The following is a 17,229-nucleotide window of genomic DNA, read 5'->3' on the forward strand; positions in this document are numbered from 1 at the left end:
GCTGATGTTTTATTGAGAGTGCATTGCAGTCGCCACGCACTGAAAAGCGCGCTTGTAAATAAAGCCAAAAATATAGAAACGATAAACATGATTTTTTCCAAGTATATGTGTTCGGCTACAAGATCTCCTAATTTCTAACGAAGCTTTCTTTCAGCAACAACATTTGCTTCTGACAAACGCAAACATTCTACCAAATTTATTGACAATCCCTTTCCCTTGATTAGAGGATAATACGCTTAATTTCTACCTCTGCTTTAAGTGCTCTTTTTTCTCGTAATTTGAATCTCTCTCCTCCACAGGTGAAATTTAGACGCAGTAAGTTTAACCAAAATCAAATAAATCCTTGTCTTACGTATTTCTCGTTCTCAATCGTTAAGCCGTTAAAGTGTAAACACAAAATTCAATTTCTTGCAGTTCATGTTGTCATAGTAAACACAATACAAGATACTGAAAAAAGCCTGGGACCGAAAGAGTAAAAAAACTAGAGATAAAATGGATGGACATGAATTGTGAATTGTGCTAATTGTCAATTATCAGTTATATTCAATTATAGTGTAATCAGCGCATGGAAGGTTATAATTATAAAAAAAATTATAGTCATTGGTAAGAATACATCAATATTGTTAGATTCCGTAAATACTTGATGAAGCCCATGGGGGCGTTTTCTCTTATCGAATGATTTTGAGGGCGAGGCTTGCAGGCTGGATTTCTTCTCACAGTCGCAAATCGAAAGGGAACGGAACAAAAATAACATTCAAATTTGACCGGCTGTGCGCTAATTCTTTTGTTTTTATACTTTTTCCGTTTCTTTTCACAAGGAAAGTTGAAATGATTTTAACTTTCAGTTTGGATGGGAACATATCGGAAAAAGAAATTCATTAACCAATCAAATTCCAGAAATCGCTAATGTTCGTTTTTATCCGTTTGATTTCGTTTTTGAGTGAAATTCACCTTAAAGGATGGTTCAATTGAATTAAGAATTGTTGTTGTGCAATGACAAACTTTACATTTCTAGTGTAAAAGACCATTTGTCACTTTGTTGTACAATATGTGTTTCCACTGAAGTGGTAACGACAACTGTGGTGCGGCAACGGTTGTTCAACAATTCAATAGTTGCTCAAATTCTTATGTTAGTAGAAACCGACCTTTAAATGTTAACTTCAATAGCTGAAGCATTAAAAAATTCTGACAATACATTTTTTCGTTACACGCCGAAACTTATATCTTGCTACATTCTACTTATGATCTTGTTAATTAAAGAGCTATCATTATCAGTCTTTGTAAGAAATAAGTTTAAACTGAAAATTTTACTCGTGGATGGGTAAGGACTCAAAACATTCTGTGCTTACTACTCTTAAAAGTTGATGTACTACTAATAAAAGCTATTGGTCTGTTGGTTAGCCAATAATACTGATAACTAGTCGACAGCCCGTGAAAAAACACAAGTCAGAGTAAAGTCGATAAAACTATATCGCATTTGTTTTTTCAGCTTAAAGATTTTGTGCGTGGTTTAGCATCACTCGATTTTGTCTGAGAGGCGGGACAATATTTACCCGTCGCAAAAAAGTGGATGAAAATATATCACATTTGATATTCGTGTTTCCGTAACATCATTTTCTAACTCAGCGGGGGTCCGCGCAGAGACAGACAGACGACGGCTATTATTATAGAGACAGTTTCCAGGTAGTATACTGGTATACTGAGTAAAGTAAAGATCATTGAGTAATTTTGTAGCAAAATAAAAGAGTTGTTGCCAATGAAAATGTTAATGTTCTTGCAAAGCAAATAAGATCCCTACTTCGCGTAAATGGAGGCAAAATAGCAATGCAAAGTGACGTAAAAATATATAGATATATTTACTTTTATACTCATATTTATATTTCGGATATTTCACCTTACATATTTCAGTTATAGATCTCCAAGTATGCAGGTAGTCCTTGTTAGAAGCAGATGTACAGTTTTTGTGTATACCCAGCCCAGTGATTGCCTGTTCATCCTTGATTTGTTTCGTTCTCCTTTCCCTTCGAATCACTGTCCATTTTCTTTAAACAAGCTTCTAAGAATTCACTTGAGCCCATCCTGCTTGAAGTTTTGCTTAAATCAAGCGTCGGTACCAAAATTTTACCGTTCGTTCTCGGCAGCACATTCGATCGTTTCGCCAAACTTCGCACGATGGTATTGATTTGCAATCGATGTATCGTTTCTTTGGATTGCAAGCTGTTTTTGCATTGGTTTAGTTCTTCAGATAAAGATCTTATTAAATTTTGTTGTTCTCTCAGCTCTAACTTTATTTGTTTGTTTTCTTCTTTCTTGTTTGTGGTATTATTTTCTGCGTTTATCTCATTGCTTTCTCTACCATCATTTTTCTCGGAGAACGAGGCTTCACCAATATGGACGCCATTATCAAATTTCTTCCCTTCAACCGACATATTTTTATCAATTTTAGAGCTAATTTGCTGTCTCGTAAAAATTTCTTTCATGAGATGACGTAAATGTTCGATATCTCCGATAAACTGATTCTTAAATATATCGATAAAATGTCGGGTATCTTTGTTTAACGTTTTTTGGTGAAACGATAAAGCATCTACTTTATCTCTTAGTGACAGCAGATCCTCCTCAGTTGTAAAATCTAACGCTTTTGTTGGCATGGCGTCCATGCCTAACTTTAAAGTTTCTAACTCTTTCTTAACTTTAGTTAGTTCGACTTTTGAATCTTCAATCATCGATTCTTTATCGTTTATTTGGTACACATGATCTTTCTCTCGATCGCGACTTTCAAGCGAATCGTTTAAAATACCTTCGATATGAGATTGGGAGTTTGTTAAACTTTTTTCTAACTCTGAAATCATGAGGTGCAGTTTTTCTATACCGTCTTCCTTCTCCTCGAGAAGTTTTTCCAACTCTTCCTCCTTACTTTTAGATCTTGTCTCTATTTCTCTAATTTCTTCCATTAACGAAGCAATTCTATCTTTTTTATTTTGTAAATCCTTTTTTATTTTATTTAAGTTTTCGATATTCATTCGATTCTCATCGCGTTGTTCAATGTATTGTTGATGAAGGTTTTCCAGTTGGAAGCCTTGGCTTTCGATAATTTCCCAATCTTTCTCGATTTGTGCTTCAGTGGTCTGCAGCTTTTGCTTCAATTTCTCAATTTTTGCTGACACAACTCCATCTTCTAGATCAAAATGGCGTCACATATAAAACTTAATTTAGTCTTTTTTTTACAAAACTAATTTTAATTTTTAGCTATATATGTTTTTAAGAATGGGAACAGAGCATAAACTCTTGGTCAATTCGCGTTTCCAAAGCTCTTTGTGTGATAATAAAGTGGTCTGGGGGGGAGAATGACATGAAAAAAATGCTGACAAAAAAACTAGTACTGAGTCCTTTATTTTCTGTTTATTTACGACTCCTAACAAATGACAATAAATTTTAACCAACATTACAATTTCAAAAACAAATAATTTTTTGGATTACCCTGTTATATTGGTTGGAACTTGCAAAAGTCTCAAAATTCAATCCACAATAAAGCCAACACAAGGACATTGAAAAAGGGAGTTTCAAGTTGATCTTCTTGAGAAAAAAAAAAAAAAAAAGAAGAAGAATTATTTACCTGTTGAACGATCTGTATCACATCCACTGTCTGCTCGAAGAAAGTTTAGGGTACTTTCTTTACCACCAGTATACCTAACTCTCTCGTTGTCATTAGCAACTTCTTTATTTACTTTATCGTCTTGTTGTTCGTTTATTATTTCTGACAACCTCGATTCCAATGATTTTAACTGATTCTTTAGCTCCATATTCTGCTCTTTTAATTTTTCATTATCTGAGCGAATTTCGTTAACGGTTTTTCCTGGCCTGTCCAACGCAATTGAGGCGTCCAAAATATCTGGTGTAGACAAGCCTCTGTCAGTAGGGTCTGCATACACCACGTCGTCAATTGATTCAGAGCAAGAGATTAATTTTAGATCGACACAAGTTTGAATTTTCCGTTTAAGTTTGTTGATACACCTCATTGCGTCTTCTAATCGTTTGCTCAAGTCTGGCTTTTGATTGGCTTTCATTTCTAACGTGTTCACATAGGCACGAAGTTCGTCAATTTCTTTACAGCACTGCTCAGTAAATGTAAACAATTCGCTAATCACGTTTTCTTCACCCTTAACCATTTCAGTCTCAGACGGTTGGGTTGTAAGAGATTCTTCTAAGAAACTTGGCGTTTCTAATTCTATTATTCCTTCTTCCCTATTAACTTCTTTTTCTTTTTCTTTTTCATCAGTTTTCTTAATTTCCTCAATCTCTTTCCTCAATTTGTCAATAAATTTTTCCTTCGTACCAATATCCTCCAGAAAGTTATCTATATCAACATTTTGATTGCGAATAACTTTATTCTTTTCGCGAATTTTTTCGCGCGATAATTTTAGTTTTGTTTTCAATTTAAAGACGTAATCTTCAGTATAACTTTCAGTTCCATCGTGAATGCTTTCGACATCGGAAACATCACTTAATCCTACGCAAAGTAGAAGAAAAAACTCATTCAAATTTTTTAATAAACTTTTTCTCGGACCTTAAGGCTATTTCTTTGCTTTTGTAAAAGCTTACCTCCTGCAAAAAGCATCTCAAGTTTATATAAAAGAGCTTGGAAAGTTGTGCAACATCTTTTTATTTTTTTAAAAAATCTTTATTGGTTTTCGAGATTTGGGACTTGAATGTTCAGCAAAATATGCGAAATTATAACGCCATTTGATGCTAAGAAACAATCACTGGTACAGGCATAAATAACTAAATACTAACATTCTATGTAATTATGCTCCAAGCTTATATGCAACACAGGCCATTTAATAAAATATTAAATGCAGAATCTATGAAATGTCTAAATCTAAAATGCAGAACCTATATATCATCACGCATAATTAGCATAATCAGCAAAGCTTTAAGTCCAAAGTCTTAGAAACGGTTGAGTATTGAAAAAATAAAATATCCTGGATAACTATTCATGTTTCTTTCTAGGTATTCAACTTGTGTTGAACAAAAGAGGTTAGCTTGGAGCGTAAACACATAAAAAGGGTCAGAGTCCTAATTTTATTGTCAATAAATGGTTTAATAGAGGTTTCAATGAACTGTCCTTGTTAGTTTTTAACACGGTGTTTAGATTTTTTTAAACGAATTTTCAAGAATAAATACAGTAAAGAATAATCAAATGACATGTCTAGCTTTTCTTATGGTAACATTGCAACCTACCAAGCAAATTATTCTTTGGGTAATTCAAGAAAGTATTTGGTTTTGTTGATGGAAATGATAAGCTTCTTCGGAAACAATGTTGGCATTCTACTGATGAGGAGCTGTCTTTGGAGATGCAGACTTCAGGTAACGTCATGTCGGCTTCTTCCAGCGACATTTCTATAGCTTGCTTTGAATCATCTAAAATTAAATAAAATTGTCAACAACAATAACAACAACAACGAAAGAACAATAATACAACAACAACGAAACCAACAATAACAACAATAATAACAACAACAACGACAATAAAAACAACAACAACAATAACGACAACGACAACGACAAAAGCAACGACAACGACACCGACAGCGGCAACGAAAATGACAACGCAATAAAAAATGATTACTTTCAGTTCCTGCATTTTATGCCCTGAATTGACAAAAATTGAGAAATAAATATGAGCTTTTTATTGTTTGATTTTAACTCAAAAGACAAACTTTTAAAGGGAACCGATATAAAAATTAAAAGAAAAATTACAAATGTAAACATACAAAAATAAAAACTTTTGTTTCTTTGGAATTTTACTATGTGTACATGCGTATTAAGGTGACAAAAAGCAAAAAGTTGACAGAAATGTGTGATAAACTTTAACATTCATTTTCAAGCTGTTGTTTGATGTGATGTCAAATACAAGTTCTTATTAGCTTGCAAATTGAAAAAGTGGCCTCTAACGGGAAGGGAGAAATCAGGATCTTATAATATAGAAAAAAAATCCTTGATTCTCTTAACAAACGGAGAATGTTTTGGTGTCATATTCAATCACAAAATTTTTTTGCAATTTAGTTTTTTTTAATTAATCTGACTTCTGTACCAATCAAATGTTTTTATTGTTATACTTAAGTGTTTTCTCAAACAATCTGCAAATGGTTAAAGAAAATAAAAAATTTAGAAAAATAATAATAATATCAGCTAAAAATCGATGACGTCATGACATTTTTCATGACGTCAATTTTCAAACTCTCAAGATTGTATGTGGATATAAATTTTTTGGTATAAAAGACACAGGGGAGAGGGGGCATGGGGAAACTTTAAAAGGACAGGCCTCAGAGCAGTTAATTTTTCAAAAAAAAAAGAAAAGTTGACTCACAAGGCAATAAATTAAATAATCTTGAGTCACTTAAAAATACTTAAAATACGAAATAACAAAAATACCTGAAGAGGCTTTGATTTCAAAGGAAATATCTTCCGGTTTATCTTCTTCTTTATCAATAGCTATCACGTCAATTTCCTTTTTTTCTTGTCTGCTCAAATGTTCCTTCAGCAGATAAATCGTTTCTTCTTTTCTCTTGTTATCGTGTTCCAACACCTCACATTTCTTTTGTGCGGCAGATAAAGCTTTATTTTCGTTCAACAAAAATTCTTCTAACTTTTTCAAACTTTGTTGTCGTTCTTTTACATCCTTTTGAAGTTCTTCATTTTCATTATTTAACTGTTCACATTGAACCTCTTTTTCTTTTAAAATTCTCATCAATTCTCTTACTTCTTCTTCCTTCTGTATTATTTGTTCTTTTTGTTCCTTAACTTTATTTTCACATTCTTTATATTGAGAGATCATTACATTCAGTTCATCCAACGTTTCTTTATGTTCATCTTTTAACAACTCATATTTTGGTTGGATATCTTCTACCTCATCTGCTTGTGATTGGTTCAGTTCCAATTGATGCATAAGATGTTCTTGCTCCCCTATGACTCTCTTCAAATTTTCAATCTCTACTTCACTTTTTTTTGTTTTTTCTTCATGTTCTTTTTGTTCATGTTCCATTCCCTTGCTTAATAGTTGAAGTTCTGTAATATTTTCTTCAGCTTTGCTTACATCTTGTAACAGCTCGGTTTCCTTTAGTCTGAGTTGATTAATCTCTTGTTTCAAACGTTCGATCTCTTTGTTTTGTTCTTCAGCGATTGCTGCACATTCTGTGGAATTCTTCTGTAGAGCGATTAGAGCTTTCTGCGAAACTTCTTTTTCGCTGTTACATTTGTGGTATTTTTCTTTTAAATCGTCAATTTCGTCGTACAGCGTCTTATTTCTTTGTTTACATTCACTCAACTGTTGCTGACAAACATCAAGCGCCTTTTCAATATGTTCTTTGGCGCGAAACCGTGACACTTCACCAATTTTCCTAGCTGGTTCGTCATCTGCTTTGTACAAATGAGGTGGTTCAGCCTCCATGTTGTCCATATCTTCTTCCTCGATCTCACTCTCAATATCAGTATCATCAAGGTCTCCGGTAGAGTATTTTTTAAAAAAGTCTTCCATCTCAGACGCTAACTCACCTTCCTGAATGCAACTTGTAAAATCATCGGAATCGCTTTCTTTCTCAAATAAATCTTCAGAATGTGCAACAGGATTCGATTCCAACAAAAACTTCACTGCAAATAATTCATCAACCGTTTCATTTTTATCTAAATCTTCATTATTTTGTGAATGGTGTGTAAGTTGTAGCAGTTGTCTTTCCAAATGATCAATCGTTGATTTGTATTCTGAGTTCTTTTGAGCTAGCTTGTCCAACTCTTTTTTTAATTCATCCGTGGATTCACCCTCTTCATGTAGAGGAGAGTCAATCTTTAACACAATATTATTACCAGTGTGATCACTACTATGATTTTGACATTTATTATTTTGCCAATCAGGATTACGTTGGATCCTCAAGTCAGCCAGTAAGTCTTTGATAAAATTTTCACCTTTTAAGTCTTGCAGGATAGAGATCAACTCATTGTTACCAGATATTAACGCGCCGTTGTTATCAAGAAGTTCCTTTCTGTCACTTTTCAAATTATCAATGAGCTTTTCATTTTCATTCGTATTCTCTTTTAACATTCTATTTTCGTATTTTAATGCTTTATTTTCTTCTTCCAGTTCTGCTTTTTCATATTCTCCAAGTATATCGTTTTTAAAGAACAAGTTGATACCTAAGCTTGGATCATCTGTATCAGCACTGTCACAAGTTGCAACTTCAGCATTTTGCTTATTATCTTCAACTTGCTTCTTTAAAGCATCGTTTCGATCCAGCAAACGATTGTTGATATCTTCCAGACTAATATTCTCTTTTTCCACGTCTTCTAGTTTCTTTTCCAAGCTGTACAGTTTTGTTTTAAGTTCAGAATTTCTTTTTGTCAGATCTTCGATGACGAACTGAAGCTCTTCTATGACAATTTCATTGTCACTCTCATCTAATGAGTAACTTCGGGTTTGTTGTGTATCTTTAATTTCGAATTCTGTCTGTGAGGCTTTTGTTAGTACTATACATGACAATTTTCTTAGTGCGTTTGTTTCCAGTGGGATATTTAATTCCTGACTTACCTTTTTCAAAAATTCAGATTTTCTGTCATTGTCATACAAATTTGCTCTCATGCTTTCAACTTTTAATATTTCATTCTCATTCTCCAGTGAGCTGATTTGCTCCTTTAGCAACTCTACTTGTATCTTGGCACTATTTGCAGCTAAACTTTCTCTACGAAGATTTGAGTTTCTTTTCACCAACACATCGTTAGATTCTTTGATTTCTTCGTTCTCGTGAGCCAATAGTATGGCTTCCTCCTTTATGACCTCACATTCTCTATATAGGTTATCGCTATTCTCGAATCCTTTACTCTGCTCCTCAATGATGGCAAACTTGACAGCAAACTCCTTAGCTGAGGTACTCACCTTTCTTTGTTTACCTGTTTTCTTTGGTTGCCATTCAGAGATTATCTTTTCCAGTTCAAGAATTTTCGATTGTAGATTGTCGCTGTTCGATTTTAAAGCTTCTGTTTCTATTAATTGCAGCTTCAATTTTTGTTCAATCCTTCCTTTATCTGTTTTGGTTTCTTGAATTTCTTGACGCAGCTGGTGATTTTCTTTTTCTGTGCGTTTATACTTTTTAGCTAAACCATGCTCTTTGACTTCGCTTTCCAAAGATATAGATGTTCTTTCTCTGTTTTCTGTTATGTCCACCATCTCTCCAGTCTTTTTCAACTCATCTCCCTGTATTTGCACTTGGTCCTTAACCTGTTTTTCTAAATACCTCTTTTCAATCTGTAGATATTTAATTTGTGCTTTTAAACTTTCACATTCCTGTGAGATACTCTGCTTGTCTCTTGTCGCCATTGCAAGGTCTGCTTGTAATACGAGAATGTCATTAGCCTTACCATAGCTATCACCAGAACTAATAATTGTTGACGGGTTAGATATCAATTCTATGTTATTCTCAATCAGTTTCTGCTTATAAAATTCGACATCTCTTTCTAAATACTCGAGATCTTTTCTTAACTCACTTACAAGTTTAGTGTTCTTCAAATGCTTCGCTCTAACATCAATTAATTCTTGTTTCAAGCAATCAATTTGCTCGCTCTTATCAAATGAATCTTCCCTCTGCTGATCAATACAGGATTTTACATTCTTCAATTCTTGTTCCACTTCTCTGTACTTGCGTTCAAGAAACACGCAGTTGGCTTCAGATAGTTTATATGCTTGTTCAAGATCAATGATTTCAGTTATATCTTCTTTTTTCTTTCGAGTTACTTCATTTTCTTCCTTTTCTTCTTCATCAATAATTTCGTCACTATATTTCTTTTCTTTGGTAAACTCCTTTCTCCATTCTTTTAAGTGTGACAACTCATTTTGCAATTGTCTGATTTTTCTCTTCAGTTCTTCAGTTTCTCTTTTGGAAATTCTTAACAATCTCTCCAAATCATCTTTACTATCTATTCTCGAACCTGCACTATCGTCTGATAAGATCTCCTGCAAAGATATATCTAAAGATTTCAACGAAAAATCATCGTTCCGTATTCTCTTTGGTGAAACTTTCTCTTTTGTTAAATCAGCAGCAGCGACGTTGTTGATGATTTTCTTTGCAACATCAAATGTCGTTGGATTGCAGGAATGTTGATATGCTTTGCTGGCCCTTCTTGTTGTTGCTGTGAAAATAAAAATAATAAATGAAAAATTAACATCATCACTGAGTAAAAAGGTGAAATGAAAAGTTTGTGAACTTTAATAGTGGGAAACAGTATTTTAAAAGCGTTAATTTGAAAGTAACAAAGAACATCTCTGGTGCGTTTAAGCGGATTGTAGGAACTGCCAATTAGCTTTCCATATGTTACCAAGATGATGGGTCTAATTAGACTTGAACTGCCGATTGCCCTATCAATTGAATTTTCTCTTCCTAGTACATACAGTAGACTTTTCCGTAGGAAGATGTAAAAGAAACAAACAAAAAAATAAAATAAAATAAACATAAACAAGCAAATAAACAAACAAACAATTAACCTGTCTTGGACATTGCTTGAAAATGAACTATATACAAAACACCATTTTCTAGTTTTTGTATTCCCAAATCAGTCAAAAGGCTGCAAAGAGTTTGCAACTGTTCGTTACCATTATTTTTTGTTGTCCGTATGATATCTCCTGGTACACCAGCATCGCCAGTTGCCTTAAAAACTTCTATTTCTCTTGTCATCTGCTCAACATTATCTTTCATTACACGCTGTTTTTCTTTCATCTGATCACACTGTTTATAGCTCTCATGCAACATCTTAGATAATTCTTCAACAATATTCTCCTCTTCTCTCCATATGGAAACGCTGTAAACATCTCCCAGATTGCCACTTCGAAATTTCATTGCTTCCTTTTCTTTCTCCGACACACAAATACCACTGAAGCTCATAACTTGATAATCATCACCGGATTGGATATTGATTCGATAAGTCTGGTCTGGTTGCAAATTATCAAGGCCTACTCTTTTGGCAAGTCCAGCCAATGTTTTATTTATATTTCGCAAACTCTGGTTAGATCTTTCTAACTCAGTTGAACGGTCTTTTTCATCTATTAAAGCTTTTTCCAGTAGCAGCTCCTCCGATTCATTGTTGTTGTTGCTGTTCTCTAGCTTCAAAATGTCAATATTCTTTGCTCTAATGTGAAGCAACTTTGGATGGTAAGCCTCTTTTAGGTGAAAAATGCTTTCTTTTAATTCATCATTTTCTTCTTCGTATTTCTTCATTTTTTGAACTTGTTCTTCATAAAGTTTCTCATTTTCGTTTTCACTTTTCTGATGTGCCTTTAGCTTTTCCTCAAGGTTTTCAATCTCATCGTTTAAATTGTTATTCTCTTCAAGTAATTCTTTATTTTCATCGTAGATTTCTTGTACTTTGATATTAAAAGTTGCTAAATGTTCATTTCTTTTACTTAACTCTTCAACCTTTGCTTCGAGTGTAGAAATCTTCTCAAAACTATCCTCTTTTTGTTTGTTCTTCTTATCATCTAAGGAATCTTTGACGTGAACAATTTTACCTTTGGTGATTTGCATTTCTTCTTCATCTGAATCACTAAACTTTCCTCCATCCTGAAATCGGACGATCCTTGCTTTTCTCGGATTATCATCTCTAGCAATGTATTCGTCAATTTCGACAACATCTAACTGCGACTGCAAATACATATTCTCTTCAGAGAGTTTCTGATTTAAATGAAATAAATCATCCACATCGACAGTTAAGGCATCCTTCTGGATTGCCAATGCTTCATTTTCAATACTCATCCTTCGATGTTCTTTTTTTAGCGTTTCAACTTTTTGATTCAGGTCCATGTTTATACGATTACTCAAAACAGTGGAATCCATTTCGATATCTGGATTGGGTTTTGAAATGCCATACTTCGACAAAATGGCGATTTCCTGTTCTTCAAATGTAGAATAACAGGATGCTATCTCCTCTAAAGCTTCGTTGAAATGTTCATTCTTTTCCAAGTGATCTTGATGCTTTAGTAGATTTGTCTCTAAATCTTTATCTATGCGCTTTAATAGATGAACCAACGATTCTTGTTTTTCGAATAATTCCTCTTGTAATTGAGTACACTCTTGTTCAGTTCTTCTTTTGCACTTTTCCATTTCGGATACAGTTTCATCAACAACATTGATTTGTTTCTGAAGAAATTCAGATTGCATATTTGCATCTTGCAATTGTTGAATTAATACTGAGATTTTGTCAGAAGCTTCATCTAAAGTTTGGCGAAATATTTGATTATTCTCTTGACTTTTTCGTATTTCTTTTTCGATATCATTTAACTTTTTATCAGATGTGATACTGAACTTTTCCATTTTCTTGTTTCTTTTTCTCAACTCATGTTGATTCTTCTTCCAACCTGAATAAACATCGTCCGTAAGACAGAATTCATCATCACCATTACAATGCTCACGAAAGGGGATATTCAAGTAATTGTCAATGTCCTTGATGATTGATTCTTTCATGTTCGGTTCTTTCATTCCTTGCTTGACTAACTGAGATTTTATTTCCTGAAGAAGTTTCCTGGCTACCATACAAGTAATTTGGTTTTGAAGTGTCTCTGACACCTTCCAATGTTCTGTGTCTTGACCTGAAAAAGAATTGTAGGGTATGCTGGCAAGGGTAAATAAACAAAACGTAACTTGCCTAAAGGTCACGTTCGGATTTTTAAACAATTCTAACAATGTTACTTTATAAGTTCGAAATATATTTTGATTAACTCGTTAACATCAGCAGGTCTAAAATAGATCATACCTTTTTCTACGTTATTAGCTACGGTGTGTAACAGTGCAGTCCGAAGGATATCTCTTTCGAGTTTAATATCTTCCACGTGGTCAATGTTTCCATTTTTAGTATATTCATCAAGTCTGTTAAAGTATTCTTTCCAATGGGCTACCATGCTTTCTTCATCATCATTACTTTCTTCCATCATTTTTTGCAGCAGTTTCAAGTTGTTGCTTTGAACCCGATGTTCATTCACATATGGCGACGTCATCATTTTGAATAACTACATCTAAATTAAGAAAAAAATTAAAAAAATGGCAAACTTATAAACAAAACATATCTTAAATTTAAGCAAGTTATTTAAGCGAGAGGGTGTTGAATAATTTAGAAGGACAACCATTGTCTATCGTAATGGTTTTAAAGAAGCTTTCCTTTTCCAACGTATACGTAAACTCCATATCTGACATTACGTATATCACAAATGCATGTTGACCATTCCAGGTCTGGCATATAAATACAAAATATTGATAACTCACGTTATTACAGGATAACTCAAACATTCGTCTAATTTTAACTTTCTTATAAACACTGACAGCTATGGGTGACTGTCAAAAATTCACAAAATTCGTCAAACTCAATTATAGCTCCTCCACCTCGTACCCTATGATTCGAATTTAGGAGATCAATTTCCAAAAAACTAAGATTTTCTTATGTTTAAGTAAGAAAATACTATAACATTTAAAAATGCTCCCAAAACCCTAATAATCACCTTAACACTTTAAAGGTCTGCAGTATCTGAGGTGTTTAAAAGTTTACCCTGCTTTCGCACAGTGTATTCCAATTTCATCAAGTTGCTGTGTTTCTATACACTTGATTTTTATTTACTTTTTTATTTACTAGCTTATACAAAACTGAAGGCTTGCATCATTTTTTTTTCATTTTGGCAGGGAAGCAATTCCGTTAATTAAGATAAAACGGAAACAACAAAATTGTTGAATAGAAATATTCTTACCTTTGTGTCATTCTCTTCTTATTATTGTATTTTTTCTTAGTTTGTTAAAATTAATTAGATACGAAAAAATCACAGTATACAAATATTTGTTCTGCAAATTACACAACAAATATGTTTTTTGTTCTGTGGTTTGCACATTACATTCAGCTTCATTAAAGAATGTAAACATATTTTTTATTTTGTTTATTTATAATGTCCATGCAATAATAACACAGTGAAGCGGGTACAGCTAACTATTTATCTTTCGACTTTGTTTTTATCAAATTCGTTTTTCACCAACCCCTTGCTTAAGATATGATAGTTTCCGTAAGGGACACTGAATACGAGGTTGGAATAATAACAAGAGCGGGAATTTCGAAAATCCCCCAATAAAAACATAATGATGACGTTATTAGTAATTTGCGATTTCGTTCCCAGTGCATAATCTGCGTAACTATTAGCAGTTCTTAAAATTTGATTTGAAAAATTTGCTGAAAAATCCTATTTGTCGATGAAAACTTTTTGAAAAATAAGGCATAGATAGACACACGAGATAATTGTTTTCATTTGTTTGTTGATCGGCAGGAGATTACAAATGGCTGTTTAATTTTTACACCGCGATGTCCAGACATTAATCATAGTTCTGTTACAAAAACATATTTTCTGAATTCCTCTCTAGAGTCCAGATTGGCTGATTCAAATATACAAGACAAGTAGCGTATAACCTTGGAGGAAATGTAGAACGGAGAATTCGCATTCTCGGTGTATTTTTAACTCAACGAGAAACTTCGTTTTGGTATTTTATCTGCTTTTATATTTTATGATAAATTATTAAAAAAATTCAACACGGCGACCAATTGTCACGTCTTTTGAAGCAACGTGAACCTTTTTAACACTTTTTTCAACCTTACACTTGGTGTTGCAATTTTTGGACCGAACCTGAATCTACGCTTACACACTGTTATAAACCGAGATGTTTATGGGCTAAGACTGAAATGTGGATCAAAACTTAAACAACTTGCCCAACTGAAATTTAGAAGTGAAGTAAATGGCCTAAATCTGAATAATGCAACAACGTGCATATAAATAGATCTTTAAAAGAATATTTTTTTTCTGATAAATAATAACATTGAAGTATAAAAATAGCAAGTTTAAAGCTGAAATCATGTGAAGTTTGAATATCACTAAAATATTATCGTGCACCTCCTACCTGACGTGATGTCAACCACATCTTTGGTAATCTTTGATGTTCTTACCTTTCCATTCGCGAGCTCTTCTTAGAACTTTGTGTATCAATAACTCTTATTGAATGCAGCTGAACCATGGAGAAGTTTTTCACTTTAATTAAACTGAGTCACGTGATGCAAACAATGCGGAAGGTGATAATTAAATTAAGTCACGTGATGCAAACAATGCAGAAGGTGGTTGAAGAAATATTTGAGCATGGTTTTGCAAGTAGAAACAAAAAGAAATTATGAACATAAAAACAATAACTTCGGTTCTATGACTTGTTAAGTTTTTATATCTAAACGAGTTTTTTATTTGTCTCTTCGCAAGAGCTGAAAAGTTTTTCGGGCTGAAAACCTGTGTTTGAATTGTCAGCTATAAACAACGAGAAAACCATTTCGTCTGTAACAGTCGTTTTTATTGATCGAAAATACTTTCATTCTAAGAGCATTCCATTGCACAGAAAAAAATGCAAGAAGAAATGCTGAAAACTTAATCAAGTTAAACTGAATGCTTCATCAAGGAAACATTTATTTTTTTTCATGAAGATGATTTTTCTATCTATACAACCTGTTTCCATTTTCTGCTATTGAAGTTAATATTACTAACTGGTGAAATAAAAAATCACAGTTCGTAAAACTATCCTTGCTACATTATTTGAAAGTCTGGATGGGCATGCAGTGCTCAATCGCAAACGGGTATAAATCACTCAAAACATAAAAAAAATATTTTTCTACAAGCCTCGTGTTTTTCGCCGTGATAAAATGAATTTCAACTCAAAACAAAATGGAATGGATCGGAACGGAATATGTTGATTTTTGGAATATGATTGGTTGATGAACCTTTCCGTTCTGATCCAAACTGAAAGTTAAAATCATTTCAAATTTCCTTGAGAAAAATTATAAAAACACTTGAATAGGTTGCAAGTAAACAATAAAGTTTTACTTGTTCTGTTTCGTTCGGTTTTTTTGTTTTGCTGTCAAGTGGGAATTTAGTTAAAGGTTCTCTTTCCTATAGAGTCAGCTAATCTAAATATAGAATGAAAGTAAACATGTTTTTGAAGGTATCAATTTGAAAGAGGATTTTTTTTTTGCAAAAGTGACGGTACGCAAGAAGTGAATTAAAAAGAAGATTGATCCTTGGGATACAAGGTGTTTCAGAAATAAAGACTTTAAGGAATATTCTACACGGATTAAATACTTTATGAACTCAAATTTTGCTTAACAATTTTTGTAAGAAGCATTGGCATCACGACGCTCACTGTAACAAAAAAATGTATTTCAAAAATGGTAAATCTTTATAACCGCGAAGTTTAACTTTAAAACTTTTCAGGCACCTTTAATATCGATGAAGTATATTTCTCTGTACAACTAAAATTGAGAAATATTCACCTATGCATTCACATCATCCGGGTAAGCTATCTGCGAACATCACTAACGCGTAGTGGGTTCGTCTGCGCCTCCAAGTTCTTGGGACCGCGTATTAAATCCTGTTTACTGCTAACCAGTATGTTAGTGACGCGCAAAGTAGTTCTACTTCAATTTGACAAATGTCATCACATGTGAACTATTAATAAGGTAAAATCGGAAATACATATCGCTCCTATTAACAGATGTACTTTTTTTTTCTTTTTCACAGTGGCAGATAAATGATTTGTTCACAGCGCACTCAGGAAACTTTCTACAAAGTCATCAACGTATTATGAAAGCGTATCTTGAAACAATCCCACTTATTCCAGATCATCAAACCAAATTTAAGACTTTATGGCAAATGTTGTATGAAAATATCACTAACTGACTGCCTCTTGATAATATTTTAGCTTCTCCATGGACACACACTCTATAAGAAACTTGGCTCTCTCTGGTAAAATTTGACTTGTAGTTTTTTTTTATTTTATTTAGTTGTGAATGGTATGACTGTAAGACAGGTGATTTAGAATAGAGACAAGCTTCATATAATACGATAAAAAAAGGGTATGCAACAGTAAGCAGATAATGCATAGGGATTCGTTTAATATTAAGATTTATCACGATTCAATTTCAAAAGATATTGTTCTAATCAAGGTGGATCAACCTCGATCTTAGGAACTGTTGTCTTTTTGCATGTCGGACGGCCAGACGTCAGACCTATTAATAAGCGCAGCGCCGATGCACGACAAAAAAACCATGGGGACGAGATTGGAGAGTGGATAAAACTGGTATTCAACATGCAAAAGCTGTTTATTATACATGTAATTGTTATTTGTCTGTTGCCTG

General features: G+C 33.4%; 1 protein-coding gene across 2 annotated transcripts; it reads right to left on the reverse strand.

Moving 5' to 3' along the window:
* Positions 1-1,837: 1,837 nt before the first annotated feature.
* LOC130647793 (centromere-associated protein E-like) lies at positions 1,838-15,042 on the reverse strand. 2 transcript variants are annotated; one of them, XM_057453772.1, is made up of 7 exons: positions 14,958-15,042; positions 12,787-13,045; positions 10,526-12,622; positions 6,433-10,173; positions 5,239-5,418; positions 3,614-4,507; positions 1,838-3,175 (listed from the first exon to the last, which is right to left on the reverse strand). In XM_057453772.1, exons 2-7 carry the CDS (start codon positions 13,028-13,030, stop codon positions 1,992-1,994), a joined length of 8,340 nt encoding a protein of 2,779 aa, XP_057309755.1. In that variant the 5' UTR covers positions 13,031-13,045; positions 14,958-15,042; the 3' UTR covers positions 1,838-1,991. The 2 variants fall into 2 exon arrangements, with proteins under 2 accessions (XP_057309755.1, XP_057309754.1); XM_057453771.1 differs by lacking the exon at positions 14,958-15,042 and adding an exon at positions 13,769-13,904.
* Between the last annotated feature and the right edge of the window lie 2,187 nt (positions 15,043-17,229).

Source organism: Hydractinia symbiolongicarpus, chromosome 6 (genome assembly GCF_029227915.1).
Source record: "Hydractinia symbiolongicarpus strain clone_291-10 chromosome 6, HSymV2.1, whole genome shotgun sequence".
Taxonomy (NCBI): Eukaryota; Metazoa; Cnidaria; class Hydrozoa; order Anthoathecata; family Hydractiniidae; genus Hydractinia; species Hydractinia symbiolongicarpus.

Bases quoted from the DNA above. Each gene is read 5' to 3' on its own strand.
- LOC130647793 (XM_057453772.1), bottom strand. From the start codon at position 13,030: ATGATGACGTCGCCATATGTGAATGAACATCGGGTTCAAAGCAACAAC. The intron at 12,623-12,786 runs GTATGATCTATT...ATTCTTTTTCAG, and splicing joins AGCTAATAACGTAGAAAAAG to GTCAAGACACAGAACATTGG. The intron at 10,174-10,525 runs GTTAATTGTTTG...TTATTTTCACAG, and splicing joins TCAAGCAATGTCCAAGACAG to CAACAACAAGAAGGGCCAGC.